Genomic DNA, 24,270 nt, shown 5'->3' on the forward strand with positions numbered 1-24,270 from the left:
TCAAACAAACACAAAGTAAATGTCAGTACTGTTTGTGTCCTAATAACTTGTGATCAGTGATGGTGTTTATTGGTAAAGTGTAAAGTGAGCGCAGGTCAGCAGGGGAGTGAGGAGGATGCAGACGCCGACAGAGATTCTACCACATACAGGACAATCGAACCTTTAATGTGCGTCTGTCCTGATTGTGAAGCAGCGGCGGTTATCATTATGCAGCGGAGTCCACGTCCGCATCGCAATGCATCTCAAATTGTACTTTCTTGATTCTTGTTGTTCTGGGTTTGTACCCTCATGGTTGAATGCACTTATTGTAATTCACTTTGGATAAAAGCATCAGCTTAATGAAATGTAAGGTAATCTAAGAATCGAGAAATGTCTACAGCTCTAGTGCTCACCACTGTGAGACATGGAGGGAGGGAGGGTAGAGACTAAATCTAATCTCCCGCCCTGATATTTAGATTTTTTATTCAATCAGTATATTTGTTTGACAGGGAAGCTGTGCGCAAACAGGAATATAATATTAATTTAGTAAAAGTAAAAAAAGCACCCCAGGAAAAGGGGACTTTCCGTCAAGGAAGAAAAAGGGCATGGGCTCAAGCCCCCTTTGATGTCAATGTGTGCACATGCCAGGGCAGCAAAATGAAAAGCAAGCCATTCCGCATCTGTGGCCTGTGCGTTACAAAACGGCGGTAAGGTTCTGGTGGGGTTGGACAGAAAAATGCAGCTCGAGTCACCTCCACTCTGCTGCTGTGCAGAGCAGACTCTTTCACTTTATAATTGCAGCTTCAGACTAGGTATTGCTCATGGTGAAATGGGTGCTACCACTGATACACAAAATTAACCAAACCAATTTTATGTCTTTAAAAAAATAAACAAACTGGCAAGTTATATAATTGGTATGTGCCTGAACCCCGTGTAACACGAGTAACCCATTGGTCCACCGCAGTGTCCCTGTGTGCTCGCTCCAAACACCCAGGATATTATAAACAAAGACCATTACAAGCCTGCTCTAAATGACTACCATCTACAGTGCTGAGAGCATCATAAACAACATCGGTCGGAGTGCATTCTGCTGGACAACTTATGACAGTGTTTGTTGTGGGCCAAATCTGGCCAAAACTATTTTAGCTTTGTGGGTATGGTTTCACTTTCAAAAAGCAGAACAAGTTAATTAATGCTGTTGTCTTTCTCAGATAAGTGATATAGGGCTTACTTAAAACAAAAACACTATAAATCAAATATGCACTGAAATGTTATGCATATGCAGTTGATGTAAAGTGTTTATTTGTATTTTTCCAGCTGAATAATAATCATCAATCATAATAGTCAATATGTTTTCTCATGTATGGGGACCACACATTTTGACTTCAAGACAATTGCAGCTGATTGGAAACAACCTTCTACGTTGACTCACAACTCTTTCCAGCTTTTTCCAGGTCAGGAATAATATAAAACTGAAACCCTTAAAAACTTTTTTATTGGCTATATGGTCATAGTTTGTTTAACGATGTTAAAAGTAAATATAACACAGTCAGTTGTTCAATGGAGCTGTCTAAGTACTGTTTCTTTCTAGTGTTGGTTGGATAGCCACTGATATTGTGATGTTTTCCCCATTTTTGTGTAAGTTGAGATATGCATAGTTTCTCTAAATTTAATTAGGGACAATCTGTTGCTTTAGCTAAGGCTAAACATACCATCTAGTTGTTTGCATAGAAGATACATTTGTGTTCATTCTGTTTAGTACATAAGCTCTGCTTATGCCCTCTAGTGTCTTACTCTGTCAGGTTATTACACAAATGTATTTTTTAACATTATGTCTACTTATAATATTGAACACTGAGTATAGAGCTTACAGTGTGTTTGCAAAATGAGTAATAAGGACTGATTGTGGGTCATATTGAGTAAAACTTTGGGATCAACAATTTTTTTTTCATCTGTCCTATCAAAAAGCCTGGTATTTGCCTGTCTTCAAACAGAGGTTGTTTAACTGCAACCATCAATGTCAAGCTGAAGCTATACTATGAACATGCAGGCACATGTTGCTTAATTCCTAGGACAAGCTGCTGTAGCACACCCTCCACCAATAAACTGACATACACATGCAGAGCGCTGCTCATAACAAATCTTGACACACTGCCATGACAGTATGAGCTGCATTTAACCATGTCATTTCTCACATAACACTTCATTGAATTTCTCTGGTCTGCTGGATCACCATTTTGCGGTAAGTGGGGGTTGCACTCGACATGATAGAGGAACCCACCACACGGTTCTGAGAGCCAGAGGATGTGCTGCTCTCGCTGCAAAGGACTCTCATAGAACCAGATACATCACACTTTTCAGACACTCCTTCTGCCTCCTGGACCAGCTGCCCTCCATTGCTTGTTGGCCCTCCAACCACCAGGCCTCTCTGAGATCTCAAAAGCCCTCCTGGCTGTCGAGTGCCTCCCGGAATGTGGCAGGTCTGGATCCCTTTCACCACTTTCATTGACTTTGCAGGGACCTTGTCCTCTTCAACCATCATGATCTGGGAGCCACAGATGTTTCCAGCATAGATCCGGTCAGTGCCATCTACCTGGATTCCATTACTTTCCACGAGCATCACATGGGGGCCCTGGTACTGTCCACTAGACATTACTACCTGACCCTGAACGACCATACATGGGGAAGGTCCAGTCTGGGTGCTGTTAACCAGTACCATGCCCTGTAAGTTGTTGGCTGGTGCCTCAGCTAGTAGCATAGTGTTCTGAATCTGTGGCTGGACAACGTAGTGCGTTGGCTGCAGCCGTGGAGTTGTGGTGTAGTACACAGGCTGCTGCTGCTGTACCAACAGCATCTGATCTTGATTTGCCATCTCTCGTCTCTTTGTGGTCATGGTCTCATTGATCATCTGATCTGAACGCTCAGATATATCCCTGACTACAGTCTGTTCTATGTTGGAGACAGTTGGCTGCAGCTGGGTTGGAGGGGGCAGCTGTGGTTCATCATTCACAAACCTTGATACTGAGGTCTGTGTGTTCATTGCGGCAGGAGTGAACACTTGTTTAACTTCAGTTAGAATTTGCTTGCCTCCGCACACCTCAGCCAGGGTCTTAAACTTTGGTCCAAGATCATCGAGGAAATGCAGGTCATCATCAGACTCCAGGAGGCTGCAGCATCCCACAGAGCCAGCAGAGGAACCCTGGCCTTCATAATCATAAACCAACAGACTGTTCTTCACTGCAAGGTTCTTGTTTCCATTGTCCAGCTTCTGTTAAAGAGTAAAAGAGCTCATTACCAATGTTTTTTTTTTTTGTGTAATAGTCATTTTTTGTGCCATTCATGACACTAGTTGTACTTGCTTAGGCGTTTTATGAATGCTGTAATATCTCTTAAATTAAAATAAAATAATAATTGTCAATCTCATTATTAGTCAGTAGAAATCCCAGAAATGTATGATATATACATACAAGCCCACAAGGATGTTGGGAGCTTTAAGTGCTCCAACCCAAGCATACTTGGGTGACAGACAATTATAACGCAAACATATTTACACCAGTCCTCACCTGAGTGTAGTACTGTTCCAGAAAGTGGTCTGGCAGAGCCATGCCATCATAAATTCCTCCACCTCCTCCTGATTCTCTGCCTTCAAACTCAGAGTGGAAGCCACTGGCGCTCGGCTGGTTCATCATCCCCCAGGTTTCTTCTCTGTGGTCACCGGCAAATCCATCTTGATGGACCCTGTTAATCCCATCCATGGAAGTGACTGACTTCTGAAAATCAAAAGTTGCCCTGGGCGCCATTGCTGAAGTTTTGCCAACCATGCCTATACCCATGTTGAACATATCTCCTTCCATTTGTGGTAGCATATTCAGCAGTGGTACCTCCTATAGCAAGGATCCAAATGTAAGAACATATTAATTCAGCTTTCACACAGACATCTAAATAGCACTTGACCAGTGTTTATGCCATTATTCATTTCCTTAGCAGTTGTATTTAAATGGTTAATTTGTCAGTCTTACCGTGTTTTCTCCCTGGCCCTCAGTGTGATAGTTAATGAGGTGTGATTTGGTGTCAAAAGGCATCTCAGTAAAGCCTCCTGAAACACCTGCAGCCCCCCCACATTGGCAGAAGAGCAGCAACAGAGGAATGACTGTAAAAATAACACAAACTTTAGTTTAGTTAAGTGTAGTGTGGTTTGGGGACTGCACTACTTGTACTACTACTGCACAACTGGTAATGGGCATCAATTCAGTTATATTTAGGGTGGCTGTGTCTGAGGGGGTAGAAGGGTCGTCCTCCAACCAGAAGGTCGGCGGCTGTCGATCCCAGTCTTCCCCATCTGCATGCCGAATGGCCCCTCATAGAAAAAAGTGCTGCCCATAGATGTACTGGGTGAATGGCAAAACTGTACTGTAAATCGCTTTGAGTGGTCATCAAGACTAGAAAGGCACATAGCATTTTAGTGCCATATTAATACACACCATTTACCTTTTAAAACAAAAGGAGTTTATAAAACCATTTGTATTTATGTTGCATTTCACCAAATTTGTTACTTAGGCACACTCGTGCACACTTAGGCACAATTGTGTATGACTTATATTTTGCCCGAACCTGAATTATGTTTCACAGGTGGTTGACCTGAGAGGTCTGAGGCCTCTGCAGGAATATTTTAGATAAGATGTTGTAGTGGAAAATATCTAAGAGTGGTGGGAAAATATTTTGTAGCTGAAAAGTAACTTTTGCTGTCTGAGACTTAAACTGTTTGTGACCTGAAACCTGTATGGCCTTTCTAATACCTTTATGAACTTTATATTACTTATTGACTGTCCAAGGACTTAATTTGTCCCTGCTTTATCTTCAAAGGAAACATATGCAAATCAGTTTCCTGTGTCTTAATTCCTGTCTCAAACTGCGCCTACAGAACTAGTCTGAACTGGCTCAGACAAACAACCTTAGTTCTCCTATATAAGATCCTTGCATTTGACAGTTCTCCATTAACACTCTGAGATCCCTGTGACTCTCTGTGTGGATGCTTTCTGGACAAAGCCCCTTTTAAAATACACAAAGACCAATTTGGTATTCAAGCTTCTTGTATTCTCAGATTTCTATCACAATGTGTTATGAGTTGCCATCCTGTCTCTGGTAAGGTGAACCTTGAGAGTCTGTATCTCATGATGATAATAGGCATCTTATCATGACTCTGTGATTGTGACATGATTGTGACGTAGACTGCTATATGTTCCCTCTAATTTGGTATAATACTGAAATGTTTCTATTGCACTTGAAACTTTTGGTTTGACTGTCAGCATGTGCATTAGACCAATAATCTTCTGTGTATCCAGATCCATATTGTTGACTTCTTTGCTGTGGACTTTTCGTCATCATTGCATGTTTAAAAAAATTCACATTATGTACTTTTCCACGATTTGACATAGCTCCTTGAGGTCTCAATAAAAAATTGAGTCAAAGTACCAAAATGATGATAGTGAGCCCCTGCTCCCCTCTCTTGTTCCTTTATTTTTTCTCTTCAACTATTTATCTTCCGCTCTTGTTTGGAAGATGTATATAGACCCTCTTCTAAGGCAGGCCCATCACAGGGTGATCAGACCTGGGTGCATGTCCCTAGCATCTTGGGGCCCAGTTGGGATCTTTCCTCATGATCCAAAGCCATTGGCTGCAGCGTTCTGCAGTGTGTGATTGTTTGTTTTATGGTCTGGTGCAGGGCTTGTCCGTGGATCCCCAGATCGTTGAGCAACCTGATGGTGGATGTTTCAGGGAAACCCCTACAGCCAACCTCCACAGGGCAAACTATTGCTTTCCAGCCATGTTGCTCTGCCTCAAATGCCATGTCTGCATACTGTAGCATTTTCCTCTCATTTGCTCTATCAACAGTACCCTCACTCAATTCTACAAAGTAGACAACGGGCAGGGTGTTAGACGAGAGTATCAAGTCCGTTGTTAAGGTGGTAGTGGACAAATGTCTCAATTCGTCTCAATTGTGCCCATTATCTTTTCAAGGATACTGTTAAGGTCTGCAATGATGGCCTCCCATTTAGCTTTTTCTGAAGCTCCAGGACAGTTCCCCTTTGGTTTGGTTTGTAAAGGTTTCTTCTCCCTTTTTGGTTTACCTGGCTGAGTGGGCTCTATACCCTCTTCTGAAACTGTCTCTGTGCTTGATTTAACTTCTTCAGATACAGGGGGGCTGATGTCCTGCGAACCTTGGATTGAGTCTGGTCGCTGGACTTCACTCGACTGACTTGATTGACTTCTTAGAAATTACTGATCAATGCGAGATCCCTTCTCTCTTGCGATCAAGCACTTCTTCTTCGTGTTAGTTTCTTGTATTGTGCTTGCCTTCCTCTTTGTCGTTTCTATTCCAGGGTCATTAGCCGTTTGGTCTGTTAGTGAGTTGTCCTCCGCCGCCACTCTCACCGACTCTGGGGGTAATTTTCCTTTAATTGCTTTCGTAACCTGAACTCATAACCTAGGTCATTGAAGGCCAGTCATGAACTTGATGAGCTACTTGCCAAATGGGATTGCCAAACTCATTGTGTAGATTCACACAATGACTAAAGGCAATCAGCAGGGTGACATGTAAAGGCAGCACCACCATCAGGGCTATTAGCCTAAAATGCCAGTTGAGTTTAGTCATGTTTCTACTGCAGGAAGCATTTTGCTTGAATAGACATCACCAGAGTTGTTGTACATCACCTGGGGTTTGAACTGACAACCTCAGACACTAAGCGCAAGTCATGACCTCGATGAGCCACCTACTAGCTTCACACTATAACTAAAGGCTGTTTGCAGGGCTGCATTTAAAGTCATATTTCACTACGACTACTGTAAAACATTATAAAGAAAACATTTTGATTATTTCTTTACTTCATGTAGATAGTGTAGAGATGTCAGTGTTTCCCCTACCATTATATTAGGGGGGCACCCCACCCCCCCAACGGCACCCCCCGCCCCCCCTGGAAGGTCAAGTTAATTATTATTATTATTATTTTTTTAATATAGCGCCAGATCTCAACATAAGTCATTTAAGGTTACCTTTCCTATAAAACAGGTCTATAGCTTGCTCTTTTATTAAACAAACTAAATGGCCTTATCTTATTTACACGACGGCATGTCATTTCTGTCTCTGTCTCTCGCGCGTTTAGATTTCTCCTCTGCTCTCTGTATCGCGCACGACGGAGTTCCTTCCCGATGCGCACACACGCACACACAGACACGTGCGCGCACACACACACACTGACACGTGCGCGCACACACAAGTTTTTTTGTCCGTTTTTTTGCCCCCCCCCCCATTTCTTTGAGATAAAATTCTGAAATTTTCCCCGCTGCATCAACCAAGACATAAACATTTAGTCATTTATGTTTGTGAACATTGGACATTTTTTAATTGAGAATTTCCAGTTTACAGTAAACCATTTGAATGCTCTCTGGGCTAATCTGGCTTAATCGTTTGTGGAAGATGGTCTGAAGCTGCAGGTTAACAAATTTGCTCTCAATTGATCTAAAATTGTTATAGGAGATAGGATTAATTATTTGTTGACTTCATGATTGCTTAAAAAATAAAGCATGTCAGAGTTTCTGCTTAATTAGGCCTAAAATTTGGTGAAAGTTGCAATGTTCTAGCACTTACGCTTGATTTGCTATGAATTTTGCTATGACTGGCAGCACATCGACCCGGCCCCTAATTAAAGCTGCAAGCAGTGATGGTCTGGCCCTCGCAGTCCGAGTGTATCAGAATTTGCCACAGCTACGGAGTAGGTTGCTGGAGGTTGGTTGAAATGGCTTATTATTCTGTTATGAGTTATGCAAAGTCACATCCTGTTGAGGTGTGCATCCTGTTGCTTGTAGGTGTTGCTATGATTATGTTGAATTCTAGCATGTAAATGTGCTCATGACAGGTCATCAAACATGTTACGTTTTGTGCCGATTGGACAATGTATAGTCAAATTAGTGGAACCTCCTGTTTCATGGCGATATGGTCCCGTCACGACTCAGACATGCTGTTCAACGAAACCTCAAAAGGAGCACAACTTTTCATCTTGAAGGTGTTTAGATTACACTGACCTAGGCCAGTGTGATTAATCCTCTAGGAGGAGTTCATTAAACTAAAATGCATGAAAATGACAAATGACAAAGCAGTAATTATATGTACATATAATACATATAATATATGTATGTTTAGCCTCCAACTGTAAAAAAATAGACATATGCATTTGTCGTATTGCCACAGCAGCATTCTACGAAACAGTCACAAGATGTCTCATACACACTCTTTGGACCAAATGTCAGCTGGGGCTGGTCTTGTGAAGTTTGGTGCAGATCGGACAATATATAGTCAAATTGGAAGAACTTCCTGTTTCAAGGGGAAACTTTGATGTCGCGCCATTCAATGAAACCTCATGAAGAGTAGATTACACTGACCCAATATGAAGCCAATCCAATAAATCATCTAGGAGGAGTTTGCTAATGTACAATGCATGCAAATGGGTAAACCCGTACATTAAATTCAATATGGGTTACTTTTTGGGGCTAGCATATGGGTCCAAGAAGTTTTTTTGTTAGTCTGGACATGGTACATATACCTTCTGATTTTCATACGTACACATACGTCGAGGCTGCTTCATTGAAATATTATAGGAGGTGTTATCAAACCATTTTGCCAAGGCCATATGCAAGACCAATATTGGAGTAAATTTGTGCCATTTCTGATGTGTGTGATGACTTTCATGACTTTTCATGTTTAGACCCCCAAAAATGTGATCCATTGTATTGAGACATACTTGACGTATTGACCAAGTTAATATAGATGGATATACATCTGTGAAAAGCTGCCAGTCAGAGGGTGCATTTAATGGTGAGACCTTTAATAAGACGACTTAGCTGACATCCAAGGCTTTGGCTTTCAATTCTGTCCATTGAAACTCAGATCTTACCTGGTCAAAGCTACAAGCTGCATCTGTCAAGTATTAAAGTATGAAAAGTATACCCAGTACACCATTGCCAATGTGACTATTTGTCGTAGTTATTTAGTTCACATCCTTTGTATTAATGATGCTTAAAAGTAGCCTGCTAGCCTTCACTTTATCCCAAGACCCTTCAAACAACTTACGTGCTAACAGCAGCAGGCCCAGGAACAGCAATCCGATGCCTGCAGCCCCAAAGTCTGCTCCTCCATTGGCACCGTGTTTTGCACACACCATTCCATCCTCACAGGTACAAACTTGGACCTTTACCATCTGTGGTTCTGGACAGGCCTTGCCCTGTTCATCCTTCACTACAAGCTTCACTTCATAGAAACCAGGCCACACGGACTCCTGAACCCTAAGGATAGCTGCAGTATCTGCATGAAAAAAGACGAACATATGAAACATGTTGAAAATCAACATGAGTTCCTCAAAAGCTAACAGCTAACAGGTCAAAGGGTTCTGGACATTCTGGAATCCCACTCGTCTAAGATGCATTCAACAAATTCCAGTAGCTATTCAAGTTCAGGACTTTGATTACATGTCATTCTCTTTTCGCCCCATGTGCCCCATTTTTCTTTACTTTATTGTCAAACTGTAAAATCAATGCCTGCTTTTTAACAGTATAAACATGAGAAGTTAATGCTAAGAGCAAACTTTAAAGCGTAATTAAATGCAACCTGATACTGTTGGGTTTGCTGATTCGAATGGTTCAAAAACTGACTTTGCTGCACAGATAGATCGACTCCAAGACTCTGTGACATCACTGCTAAGTGTAATGACAGGTGCAACACTGCACAATACCGACTTTACCAAACCAAACTCAAGATGTTGACAAGTGAGTAGATGAGTTATTTCCTGTGCTATTGAGTTTGCGATGCGAATAATGACCTTACAATTGAGCTCAGAGAGGTTAGGTGTGGAAAGACCTATTATCCTGGCAGCAGTATGGGTTATAGATGTAAGTTTTGTTCTGTTGGTTGAAGGGAAATATCCCAAGAAGTCCCTAAATGGACAAATTAAAGTGGCCATTTTTTGTTGTTCAAATGAGTCCCCATGCCTGCCCCAGTCTCTAGTATTCTGCAGTATTCTCCTCACCATTGAGATGCTCCACCTGCCACTTGCCCTTAGTTCCTTCTGGGACAATAATGAAGTCAAAAGGAGGTCCATTAGGGAATGCATCCTCATCTTTAGCACTCACAATGACAGCATCAACCGTGGTACAGATTGTTTGGATATTATTGGTCAGGGTGGGACAGTGGTCATTAACGTCTTCCACCTGGATGGCTACAGTGCCAGTGGCTGTCTTACTTGGCATGTCTGTTAGAAAAATACAATTATGAACAGTTCATTCAGCATTTTATTCATTTTTCTTTCATTTTGTCAGACACAAAATGAGAGACACAACTGGTTACCATACTAACGATGTGAGGTTGATGGTGCTAAATTTCTCCTCACTTCATAAATTTGACTTCTTTAGTCCTTGCACAGTCCATACAGATGATAGATGTAGCTGGATACTGGCTTATGCTAAAACTTATATTTTTTAACTGACTATGTACTCTTCATGAACCCCAGATTATGATATGAGCTCCCTAAAACTTTTTACTACAGAAGAAACTGAAAACAGGTATCTTGATTTTGATTTAATTTGCTGGAAATGTGAACAGTAAACCAAAACTGATTATGTAAAGGGATAACTGTAAAACATGTTATCTCTTTCTTCCTGGAAGATTATTATTATTCAGGAATGAATAATTCAGACTGTGGGCCTCTCCTTAGACAATGCATGAAAAGCACTCCCAGTACCCTACCTTACTTTACTTGCCTAGTTTTGTTCAATAGAGCCTTTTCACAGAAGCCATTTTGACATGAAATAGTAGGCAAACACAGGTGTTACTAATCACATCAATTAAGGTTGTGCTCTATTTAGATAGAGGATTAATAAATGTGTTAAGTAACACCTGTGTTTACCTCCTATTTCATGTAAAAAATTCCGGCCATGAAAAAGCCATCCTTAAAGCACAACTTTACTTTTCAGCTCCTCTGTTGGCAAGACTGAATGATTACCAAAATAATTCCCAGTGTTGTTTCATATGATATCCTTGTTAGGATGTATGGGGTAAACATGGGCTTTTATGTTTAGGATCTATTCACATCTACTTTTCATGAAGACTACTAGTTTAACACATAAAGCATCTGACACTGGAGCAATTATATATAATAGAAGATCAAGTGTACCATCTGTAATGCAGAGTACTTTAGCAATGTATGTCCCATTGACCAAGTATGGAGATTCTCTGTCAGGTATCTTGTTTAGTGTGATCTTGGCTGTTTCTGGGTCGATGTTTAGCCAGTTGTCAGGGTCTGAGCCTTTGGCATACCTATCCAAGGAATACATTGTGTCAGTTATTATTAAGCTGATTTTGTCGATTTAACTGGAGAACCTTTAATGTGCATGTGTTTGCGTATGCACTGACCTGACATTCTCAGCAGGTTTCCCAGTGTCTCCATCTAATGCAAAGTAGTGGGCAATAGCATCTTTCATGTTAATGGAGTGGCCTTCCTCTGAGATTGGGATGGCTTTGACTTTAGGGTGAAAATGTGGCCCCTCCTGCTTATCCTTCACATTGATTTTGATTGGATAAGTTTTAAATGTAGACCCACTTTGCCATGATGATCCTCCAGACACACCTCCTGCACCAGAGCCACCTGCCCCCCCCCCTCCCCTCCCCGCCTCCACCACCTGACCCTCCCCACCTCCCCACCTGCACCTCCCCACCTGCCCCTCCCCCACCTCCCCTCCCCCACCTGCCCCTCCCCACCTCCCCCACCTGCTCCACCAGCTTCTCCTCCTCCACCTGAGAAACCTATACCAGCTCCAGTATTGACCCCTGATCCATTAAAAAATGGAGCCTTGTTTCTTACAACTAGTCCTAGGTCAAGGTCCTTCACATCTTCATAGTCCACTGCCTGTAAAATGGCACAAACAAACACATTACAAACAACAACAGCAAAATTGTACAGTTGCATCTTGCACAAGGTGCACACAGAGATGGGTGGCTGGACTTCGCATATGTTAACTGTCACAATGTAAGCTATTTTCAGATCATTTACCTACAATGCACTATTTTTACTACTATTCGCTATTCACTAAACCATCTCCAGCTGAGAGAAACTCATATGCACAATCGTACAATGTAAACGCGTGTAATGGTCAATTTGATGTGCCTTGATACTGCTGGTGGTTACTCTACACGCTAGATTATTTTTGCCTGCTGCATATTGTATGATATGACAATGGAAGGTGTACTGATACAGCACCAGCAGAAAACATGCCAGTGTAAGATCACCCAAAAAACACTGTACAAACAAATGAAGGAGAAATTTGGGATAAGAATATGAACAATGGGGGGGGCAATCGTGCAGCAATCTGACAGTGCACAACAGTGAATGATGTGCAGTTCAGACTTGCCCAACACTTAAGCAAGTGGACTGCTGAAGTGAGCTGTAGAATGTGACACACGAATTTGAGCCAAGGATCTGCTCGCTATCTCACTGTATGCCGTGAAATACAAACAAAAACCTACCTTGTCAAGCATTAGGATGCCCTCATTGGTCTTGGGGTCTGTTCTAATGCTAAAGTATTCAGCCTCATTGCCTTTAATAATATCAAACACAGCTTCCCAGTTGTCTGTGGCTTCCTGGTCTAGGTCCTTTGCTTTGATTCTCATCACCTCCACGCCTTCTGTGTTCTCCTCAATGCTGCCCTCATACTGCAAGTAAAACAGATGAAATGAAAATAACAGGGCTAATTTCAAAGTTGAGTAGTCATCCTTGACATGAGCTCATCTATATGTCAACGTATTCCTTTTTTTTTCTTATCAACACTAAAAACTATGGAAACCATCAAGAACACATTTCATTCTTGCCCATATCACCCATGATATGCTTGTATTGAAGACTGAGAGAAAGAAAACTACCTCCTCTTTTTCCAGAGTCGGAAGATTGTCATTCACGTCCCGCACATTAATGGTAACAGTACTAGTTGCACTTTTTCCCTCTGATTGGCCATTTAGGTCTTGACCTTTCACCGTCAAAGTGTACTGATCCGCTTTCTGAAATTAATAATCATAACAAAATCATAAAACCAAGTTGAAGTCAGTCAGGCTATGTTAAAAATAGACACTGTTGCTGTCGTTGATACAGCACCTCTCGATCCAGGGGGTTGTTAACGAGGATTGTCCCATCTTTGGTAATGTGAAACATGTCATTGGGTGGATTCTGATCGATGATGCTATAGGCAATCTGAGAGTTTGGATTCCCTGGTTCATCAGCATCAGTTGCAGTGATTTTCATTACTGATGTCCCTATAAAAACAGGATAAAGTGAAACGGTCATCAAACTGAATAGTGAATGCAGGTAGAGCCTACTGCATTCAAAATAACTTATGACAAAGGCTGTACTCAAAGAATGTGGTGTAATTACTATACTATACTATTATAAGCATTTACTATTGCCCAGCTCCACACGATCGAAGAGCAAGCAATGTCAAGGCTATGCACACAGTTTCATTTCAGAGCCTCTGAGTAACTCAAAATAACAGCTATGTATTCCTGTCATTCTTACATGGAGAAATGCTAGTTTAAGAAAATGCAAAAAATTGTTTCGGGATGTTAAGACAGGAGACAAAAACCAGCAGAAAACATGGAGATATTATTGGCTTTAAACTTTATCTTGTTTGCTCCTATAGGTCTTTTACGATGAAAACTATTTAAAATTGACTCCCTTGCAGATACAAAACTATGATTGTTTTGCTCTATACATGATGAATCCGGGTAGGATTATTTAGCCATCACATATCAGGATGAGGATTTGTGAAAACTATATATATACCAATATGTATTGAGGGAAATTGACTGATTATTAAGCTCTCTTTCAGCAATGCCCTGAGATTACATTCACACAAGCAGGAAGATAAATGAAAATCAAACAGAAAACAATTAAAAGCAGACATGACTAGCAAGAATGATATATAATAGTAAGAGCAGTAAAAGAATGAAAAGTCACAAAAGTAATAACAAGCAAGTCTGCCAAGAAAGATATAAAACAATGATATAACAGTAAAATATGTAAAATGTCAATGAAACATCAATAACAGATGGATCAAATAAAAAGATTTATAGCAATAGTAAAACAATACACAAGGTTAACTAAAAACAATAAATAACAACCCAGTCTACAGATCAACCACAGCCGGAACAATGTAAAACAACCAGCTTGTCGAGTAGACCCTTACAACTATTCACTGACTTACCTGTCTAATTTCATTACTTCCTGCACTTTATTCTATTTGTTTGGTGCAAAAAACCTAAATGCTAGTTTTCCGAGTTTAGTTTTATTCAGAGGAGTTTCAAGGGATATAAATTCCTGAGCATGTATGATGATACACGGATTTCCGCCTTGTAATTAAGTAAGAAGCAGTGTCTTTCCCTTCGATCACTGAGGGAAGACCATCCAAGATCCTTGTATAATTTACAGTGATGAGTTCTAAACCATCCCCAGTAATAAAATGTAAGACACTGTGATTTCAATGTGGATGAGGCTGCATGCATATACACTATATCATCATAATCTAAGACTGACATGATGGTTGATTTGAGAATCGTTACCCTGTTCTCAAATGAGAAGTAAGACTGAATCCTGCAAGGGCACCAAGTTTAATTCTCACCTTCTTTGTGAGCTCAAGCACGTGTTTTGAATGAAAGTTCATCATCCAGCCAAATACCTAGATATTTGTAATTGGAGACACACTGTCATGGTTACACACACACACACTCACCATTTCCTGCTGCATGTTCTACGTCACTCCCTGTTTTATTTTGATACTCATGCTTGTCTCTGTTTCTTCTAGGTAGCTTCACTCTTGTAAATAGCATAAATTCAGTTTTTGACTCATTTAAGACAAACCTTTGATCTTTCAGATCTGAATTTTTGCACACAGTCAAATGTATACCTAAGAAATGACACAGTTTGTATCATCATCAATTATTAATTTACAATGTAAACAACAACTGCCCTAGAATAAAGCATTGTGGTACACATTTTCTTTTTATCGTAAAACCTCTGAATTTAGCCCTAAGGCATCTATGCACAGTCCTCAAACCACTTAAATGATGCATCATAAAAAATGGTTAAAGTGAAGTAAAAGTTCCTTTTGTCAGTAGGTGGCACTATGACTATCTCAACATACAGACTAATAGATCTATTCAGGTCGGGGTTCTGATGAAGCGTGAGCAATTTGGGGCCGATTTGACAATAAACAGTGGAGTTACAACAACTTCATTTTGACACTTATCAGTAGGTGGTGCTATCACAATCACTACATACAAACTAATAGGTCTTTTCAGGTCGGGACTCTGATCATAGGTCAGAATTTTGGGGTCGTCTGGAGAATGCACAATGGAGTTAAAAACAAGTTAATTTTCACGGTAATCAGTAGGTGGTGCTATGACTTTGAGTTGATATTGTCATATTGAGCTGTTCGGGCCTGGACTCTGATCATGCGACATATTTTTTGGTGCTGATTGGACAATACACAGTGGAGTTATGACAACTTTGCCTGCTTTGGGCGAAGGGTCAACCTTCGCCGCACCGGAATGTTGACACAGTTTGAAGAAATTTCATAATTCTGACCATGAAGGTCTCATGACTTGTCTGAGCTCATTTGAGCTGTATTTTGTAAAGCAGAATGATGGCGAATCGTACAAATTTGACACCAAGCCATGGCCACATCGTGTGACAAAAACACTCTCAATTTGAGTTAGTTTTAATCTCCAAGGAGTCAAAATGACACTCACCGAGGTTGAAGTTGATCTGATAAAAGCTTTAGGAGGAGTTTGTTAAAATATACAACTTGTAAATTGGCCAATATGACCACTAAATCCAAAATGGCCAACTTCCTGTTGCGTTAATCAAATTGGTGGCGTTGACTATTTGTGTGTACTGAATTTTGTTTAGATCGGTTAAACCATTAGGAATTGCTGCGTTTTAGGGGGCGCTGTTATTTTTCCACGCCCATTTCCAAATACTCCACAATAGCGCCCGCGCCCGCGAAGTTTTGTGAGTTTTCAAGTATGTTCAGAGCCTCCCGTGCGGGCGGTTACTCTTTCATCCACTCCCGCTTTCTACGGCTTTATTATATGGACTTCCCCTTGCTTTCTGTATGACTTTTGGAATAAAAAGACAGTTATTGTATATACCGCAATATACAGCAAGGGGAAGTCCATATAATAAAGCCGTGGAGGGCGGGAGTGGACGAACTCAGTTAAAGAGTAACGAATGTAAAGCGAACACGCCTACAACAAGGGGAAACTATGTTTCTAGCTGTCATGATAGATGAGAATTTGAACTGGAAATCACATAGAAATTACACATAGGTGAAAATATCTAAAACAATAGCTCTGTTACACAAAGTAAATGATTCATAAGATAATCAAGCATCCCTATCTGACCTAATGTGTTGAAGGTTGGGGAAGTGCTTGCAAAACATATATATATTTATTTTTCATTTTACACAAAAGAGCCATAAGAATCATCTGTAGAAGTCGATATATAGATCCATCAAAACCATTATTCATTTAGTTAAAGTTGTTAAAATTTCAGGAACTATTAGACTACAGTATTCTGCAAATTATGTATAAAGCTCATAAGAAAACTTTGCCTACCAACATCCAGAAAATATCTGAAAAAAGAGAAAGCCATTTTAACTTAAAAAAAGAACAGAGCTCTTTAAAAAAACGAGCTTCAGAAACAAGTTGATTGGACGTTGCATTATAGTGAAAGGAATCAGTTTATGGAACAATCTCAACAAAGATACCAAATAATCTAAAACAAACATGTTTTTTTTAAAAAAACGATTAAATCCAGTATGTTGAGAAAATACAATGATATGTGTCATTTGGTTTTGTTCAGTTTTCTTGTGTCAGGTAAATCATTTTGTGAGCTTCTTTGAATGGTATAAAATGAACTGTAATTTAGGAACTAATAGAGGGATGTGAGGGGCTGTGTTGGCGTGCAGCTATTTAAATTTAAAAAGACTCAGCTCCACAACCAAGTGTGGGAATGAGACCAGCAATAAATAAAAACTTCCCAAAGTCATTTAAAACATTAAATAGGAGATTAAAATAGTTTTTTGCTAAGACTCCAAATGGGACGTGTCATTCACCCCTTCATGCACCACTATTCTTGTGATTGAGGTGGGGAGTGAAGGCAGCAATTCTAAAAGTTTTAAACTAATCACAAAAGAAGGAAGACTAACCTGCAAGACTGAGCTCATCCACCTCCCCGTTCTTGATCACTCCAAACTTTGGAGCATTGTCATTTTCATCTACAACCTTGATTCGTATGTCGATTTTTCTTTCTGCGTCAAGGCCATTACTTTTTGTAGCAACACCTGACAGCTGAAACAAGAGTTATGTTCACAAACATGATCACCTTTGTCATTGCTGTGTAGCAAATATTGCTAAAGATTTTGGTACCAAATATGAAAAACAGAAATTGAATTGAACACAGGAAACGTGACATGAAATTCATAAAGTACATGAAAATAGAATAAAGTCAAAGATCACTCACATTGTATGTATCAATATACTCCCTGTCAAGCACTTGGGTCACACGAATGAATCCAGTTTTAGGGTTAACGACAAATACATTGAAGGGAAATTGGTTTGCACCAATGCCCTCAAGGGAGTACAAAATGCCTGAATCAAGTACATCTGATCGGATCTGAAACAAGAAACAGAACAAACCAACAAAGCAGAACACCTGATGACTTCATTGCTCAAGAAATACTTACTAAGAAAAACTAACAAAATAATGACCACTCTTTGCTGTTGCAATACTTCTCTCTAGTGGCTGATGATGGTTATTTAATATTTGCTCACCAAAATGTAGTGACACAATTTCCTGAAGACAAATGGAACTGATGTCTGTTTTCATTTTTGGAGTGCAGAGGGTAATGACATCTTTAGAATCTAAATGAACTGTTATGCAGTGCATTTTCTGACTGATTGATTGAATTAGCTGCCCCTCCATGTAATAATGATAATAATAATAATAATAATATCATTCTTAACAAATTTTTACACCTTTTATCATCTGCCTTTCATAATCAAATACATTGTTGGTGCTTATCAATACTAAATAAATCAATAGTAGAAATAAAAGTAATAAACAATGGCTCTAAATGACTAACCCTCGTGCAAAATCCAGTGAATTTGTGTGTCACTCACTGAAGACATTGTGATTCTCAATGTCAGCCTGTTTTGTTTGTCATCTTCTGCTTCAGTGTTAATGGGTAGAGTTAAAATTAACTGGAGATCAGCAACTCACCTTGACTATAGATTCCTGATGAGTGTAGTTTACATTTTCTTTCAGAGGCTTTGGAGGGAGAATCCATTCTCTTCTTTTTCTTGCCAGATTGTCTCCAGAGTTGGCCCTCACCACAGGAACAACCTGGAACAATACATACATAATACAAAAATTGGATAGGTTTCTATTTGACTGAGTAAATTATTTGACTTTGTTTCCAGAAAAGTACATTATCAGTATTATTTGAGAACAGTTTCCATGCTCAAATAAAAAAATTAAGAACTACTGAGGGATGTAATAGTGGTTAAGTATAAGGTTCCATGACATATAAAAGAGCCAAATGTTATCGTATGGTTTGGATAATATAACAATTTAATATAATACCTTTTTAGCAAGTGTAGAGGGAATCCCTAAAGGTTTTGCTCTCATTTTTCAGGGATTTGGGATTTTTAAGTAACATAACAGTTGAGGTTTTGGGAACCATTAGAGATCTTCAAAGTTTGATTAATGTCTATTGGTTGATTTGATTATTTGAATTATCAAATAATTTAGTTTAGGCCAATACTTGTCTCCAGAACCTTTATGTAATGCAAAGCAAATTTCTGACTTTACTGTCTACTCCACCACCATGTAGTACCTGCAGAAGTGTAACCTAGAATTGATGGTCACCAAGAGCAGAGTCGCATGAGCTGCTAAACTGAGATTGGCATGTCAAAATTAGCATACATGCACTTTTATCAAACACTGAGCTGTTGTTGTCATCAGTATGGATTGCATTTAGATGCTGTTTTTTGTGTTATTAGAACAACCACTCAAAGTGCTATAAGTCACTTTCAAAAACAAACATTCATACAGCCATTCTATAAGCATTGCTTTTCTATCAAACATTATTCACATTCTGACGGGCAATTTAGGGCTCAGTATCTTGCCAAAGATACTTCAGGATGCAGACTGGAGGGTTTTGGTGTCATGCAGCAGCCTTCCTACTCTGCTGTTTTTATTTTCCATAATAATTCAGTTATACAAAAAAATGTGTTTCTTTTTTTTCTACCAGAACAGATACTGCTAGGGCGTGTGTGAAAGCAGCCACCTGTCTGGTACTGTGTAGCTGCTTATGGTCACACCCTACCACTCCTAGGACATGTATCTATGGGCATGCCAAAATAACAAAGGAGCTATGTAGAGAAGAAGAGAAAAGGGAGTGGCGTCTCTAAAATAACGCAGTATGACTCACAACCACATTAATTAAAAACTGCTGAGCACAAAGAATGTAATGTCAACACTAGTGATAGATACTTTTTGTCTTCACTCTTCATCTGAGAAAATATGGTTGTTGCTACCCTTCTCTCACTTGAATAGTTATTCAGTGATGAATCATTGAAAGGAAGTAAAATTAAGTTGAAGAAGAACATGGCTGAGAGCCAGTTTAGCTCAGAAATAAGGCCTTGGGCAACAAAGTTGCTGTCCTGACTTGTTCTGGTTAGAATCATCCATTGAGTTCCTGAAGAACTGGTTGGTCATATAAGAAAGGTGGAACAACTTAATCAGACTTGATAATGAATTGTAATCTGCATACGAAATCCAACTGAGACATTTACACAATTTACAACACAAGCTGACCTAATATCCTCAGAATTCAGAACTCAGAAGTCATAACCTATTGTTAATAATTACTCAATGACATTGTTTATAACAATGTCTTAATGCATAATGCAATATGATTTAAAACCAAGAGTACAAGGAGGCTTATATTTAATATGCGGATGAAAATTATATAATATGATCTTTTATATATTAACATTTTATGATTTTTTAAAATATTTTTTGTTAAACTGATGATTAAATATATTACTCGCATTTAAAATGGGGCATGGGACATTATGGGATGATATATTTTGCCGTGTGTCCAACAGTACAGGCGGCTGTGTTGTCATACCAGCCATATATTTGTTAGGATCGACATAAAGAAGATACTTGACCTATGGTGCGAAGGGTAAACAACCCCAAACTCTGTGTTTTATCATAAGATTATGTTTGAACAGGTTTATGATCTGCCTGACATTGAAATATTAGAAATCATGATTAAACATCCAGGAACAATGAGAACAAGCAAGAACAACAACAATTGCAAATCATTTCTAGTCTTATGGCTAAATCTAATATGTCTAAACTGCCCATGAGCCTACATGAACCATGGCCTAAAATAAGTAGAGTTGTTCATTTCTGAGTGTGTTAATTTAGAAACATTAACACGATTTTTCCACAGAGACCTGATATACCACCAGACAAAATAAACTTACAGTTTCTAAACTCACAGTTCAAATTATATTACTGGGAAAACACAAAGACACAGGAGACTCCTTCAGCACTTACCACAAACAGTAGCAGCGCAAACACGGGTGAAGAAACTGTAATCATGACTGGAGAAATGTCCAACTATCCACAGTTAACCAAAAGAATCCAGGTGAAGCTACTGTCTGACTGTTAACTGATGGTGGCAAGGGGAGGAGGCTTATGAAAGAGGTGTGCTACACCACACACGCAGATACACAGTGTCTCTCACACACACACATCACCACTGTTGATTAGTGTTGCTGACAAGCATTTAATCTTAGATTTTAACATTGCATTAACATTAAATATAATAATCCAGACTCCCAGGTGTAAACTTTCCTTTGAAATAGATCTGATTCCGATTCTAAAATATAGTTGCTGGGCAAATAAAGGATTAAATAGTCAATAAACATAATGGATGATTACCATGCTTTAAGACATTAGGCTTGCTGCTTCTCCTGCACACATTCACACATCTCCTCTCCAGTCCAGCCCACTGAGGCCTTAAAAATCCCACACAGTCCATCTACACAATGCATCCATATTCAAGATCATTCTGATCGCTAAAAGTTGAGAATTATGATTTTGTGTATATATTCATTTATGTATTTACAGACATTTTATATGTATTGGTCCAAGTGGAATTTGCAACTGCTTTTACATTAATTGTATTTGCTGCTGCTCTTTCACTTGATGATGATGATTGAATGCATGTTGTAATAAAGATAATTTTAAAATTGAATACTGGTTTCCCAATTGATATTCAACAGGTATGACAAACACCAGACCTGCGTTCCAAAATGGGAGAAAAGATTGTAAATTATTATGAACTACCTGATGCAGAACTTCTGTATACAGGAGGGAGGAGCACACACAACACATATTTCTCCAAGTAGGGTAGAACAAAAATTCGACGACATTAAGCCAGGAATGCTAAAGCTCAGTCAGAGGACTGCCATTGATATACACGCTCATTGAAATAGGCTTGAGGACTGCATAATTGGTCAAATTACCAAGGTGGCACCAGCTTTTTGCAGACTGTAGAGTGACAAATCGCACCTATGTATTTTGATGACCGGTACATGTACAGGCGGGCAGGTCTGCAACATGGATAGAACCAGAAAGAACAACAGTCCAGTTGCTCAGGTTGCTTAAAAAGTTCCAGTTTTCTTGAAGTATGATGACCGACATACATTCTTTTAGTTAATAACAATAACTTTATTAACGTTTCGCATCATCTATGCATAACAATAGTGACAAAGTCACATCTACAACTCCCATTCTCAGATGACATGATGACATGTACTTTCTAATACAAGTGGTTATATATTCAGCTTAACTGTTTGTAACTGTTTGCAAACAATATGTATGTTCTTTATGTATGCTTGGCCTCTAAAGGCACGCTCAATAAAAACAAGCACTGGAAACTAGAACAAGTGCAAAATAAATGTCCAATCAACACGTGCAAACACACCACGTGTATACATACATTAACATTAAACAAGTGCAGAAGTCGTTTTCAATATGTTCTTCTTGAACTGTCATGATGCATGGCAGTAATGCGATTTTTAATGTCATTAACAAATAATTTTTTCACTGCCTTACAATCTCGATTTTTGAGAGCCTCTAGTGAAGCCTTAATGCATCAACACACTCAGATTTTCCACGTACTTTACCAGATTCCATTGAAGTTTTAAGGTTTTTTTCCACTGCACTAACTTCAACACCTGACCAGCCTCTTCTCTTTGAGGTTTCTATGAATGAAGAGAAAGGAAAGAAAATCTGAGTTGGAGACAAACAATTTAATTACTTTTTAATTGTTAGATTATCAACGTTGTTTTTTTTGTTCACATGAGTAATTTGAGACTAAGTACCTCATCTTCAATCAGACAATTTATATTTGTATAAACCATATTCACAAAACACAATTAGCCTCATAGGGCTAACAAAATGCGAAATCCTCTTAACCCTCAGCAAGAGTACCAAAAATAACAGTTATCTTTAAGTGACCACATTTATACAACATATTGACGTCAATCCGTATTAAAAATTACACTGAGCTAAAAGGGTAAGATCAGTTTTTTTGTGTCTAAAGCAGCCAGTCATCAAGACAATTTAACTGCATCCTAATAAAGCCAATATAAAGCTTTGTTAACAGTAAAATTTGTAAATTAAATATTTAAAAAATATTTATAAATGATTAATATTTGAAAATTGAAAATGTTATTAAATATTTAATATCAAATACGTAAATTAAAGCAAACGTTTGACAGTGTTGCAATATAGCCCCTCTTATTAAAAAATTATGAGGAAAACCATTTTAATTAAAATCATTTTGGCCGGCCACTAAGCCAGGGAAAAAATACAAAAAGTCTGCACATTATCAAATTTTCATTCCGCAATGTTTGTAAGGACAGGTAACTAATGAATAGATAGCAAAGCATTTAGTGTGTGAATTACCCGAGTTAGTGCCATCAATGTCAGATTGGTTTCTTCTCTTAGGGGTTGAGGATCCTGCTAAAATAAGTATTTTAACACAAAAAAGACAGCTAACTGACACAGTTAAAATGTCAACATGATTTTAATTTAGAAAAAATCTTAATTCTGTGTACTTACTTAGTTTTTTAAAGTCTTTTTCAGTTGGATGACATCTTATTAGAAAGCAGTTTGCTACAGTTTGACTAAAATGCTTATCATTGGTATTAAATTGTACTGGACATTTGAAATAGCAGCATTTCTCATTGACTATCATGAAGTACAACAATTTACAGCATGTTGTGAAAATTGTTTTATGGATGTAATACCCTATAGCCCTGATTTTATTTTCTATGTGTATACTTCAGGAGGAGTTAAACTATTAGGAGGGCTGTCTTATCTAACAATGCAAAAAGTGTTTGACACTCACCGAGATGATCGAAGGTACATTTTGATATGTTGGAGGTCCTGATATTGATGAGGTCTCCCTCTCTTCATTTGGACTTCCTGATGGCTAAACAACATAGGCAGGACAGCCACTCAACAGCTAATTTAGTTATAGGTTAGTCAATAAAACTTCATTATTTACACCTTGTGGGAATTAAGGAAATCAAAACCATGCTTAAATAAACCTCCCTATGGTTCTTTTGAAGATGATGTAGGGGTTTAAATCAAATTCATGTAGAACATACCAGGCCTACCAATAAGAATGGGAAGAGTAATTCATGATTTTCTTTATAATTATATTATTAATGTTCTTGCTAGTTCTAAGCTGCTTGTTTAGATGTGTGAAGCCTCTGAGGTTCTAGTTGAATTTATTTAACAAGTTATTAAACATTTGAAGAAGCCACTATAAGAGGCCTGTAGCTCTCCTGATCCCTGCACCTCACCCTGAATATCAGAGCACCTGCCTGCTTCAAACTGAGCATCAGATCAGCAGAATCAGTCTCTGTGACCAGTAAAACATGATAATGTTGTTGGTAAAAGACAGCCTGCTACTTAAAACACTATGAAACACCAGCTCCAGATCTTAGTTTGTTAAGAATATTGCTCAATATCCACCAGTAACAGGCTAGCCGAGGTTAGTATTAGCATTAGCAAGCCATATGGTGCTCAACATTGTATAAAATCA

General features: G+C 38.9%; 1 protein-coding gene across 1 annotated transcript; it reads right to left on the bottom strand.

Moving 5' to 3' along the window:
* Positions 1-1,259: 1,259 nt before the first annotated feature.
* Positions 1,260-20,824, bottom strand: LOC118104227 (desmoglein-2-like). The gene is made up of 15 exons (XM_047343114.1): positions 20,703-20,824; positions 18,351-18,473; positions 17,592-17,744; positions 17,278-17,419; positions 13,170-13,327; positions 12,941-13,075; positions 12,548-12,733; positions 11,773-11,930; positions 11,438-11,686; positions 11,199-11,341; positions 10,056-10,277; positions 9,104-9,334; positions 3,999-4,129; positions 3,543-3,863; positions 1,260-3,247 (listed from the first exon to the last, which is right to left on the bottom strand). Exons 1-15 carry the CDS (start codon positions 20,745-20,747, stop codon positions 2,183-2,185), a joined length of 3,462 nt encoding a protein of 1,153 aa, XP_047199070.1. The 5' UTR covers positions 20,748-20,824; the 3' UTR covers positions 1,260-2,182.
* Positions 20,825-24,270: the final 3,446 nt, after the last annotated feature.

The sequence above is a fragment of the Hippoglossus stenolepis genome, chromosome 14 (assembly GCF_022539355.2).
Source record: "Hippoglossus stenolepis isolate QCI-W04-F060 chromosome 14, HSTE1.2, whole genome shotgun sequence".
In the NCBI taxonomy this organism is placed as follows: domain Eukaryota; kingdom Metazoa; phylum Chordata; class Actinopteri; order Pleuronectiformes; family Pleuronectidae; genus Hippoglossus; species Hippoglossus stenolepis.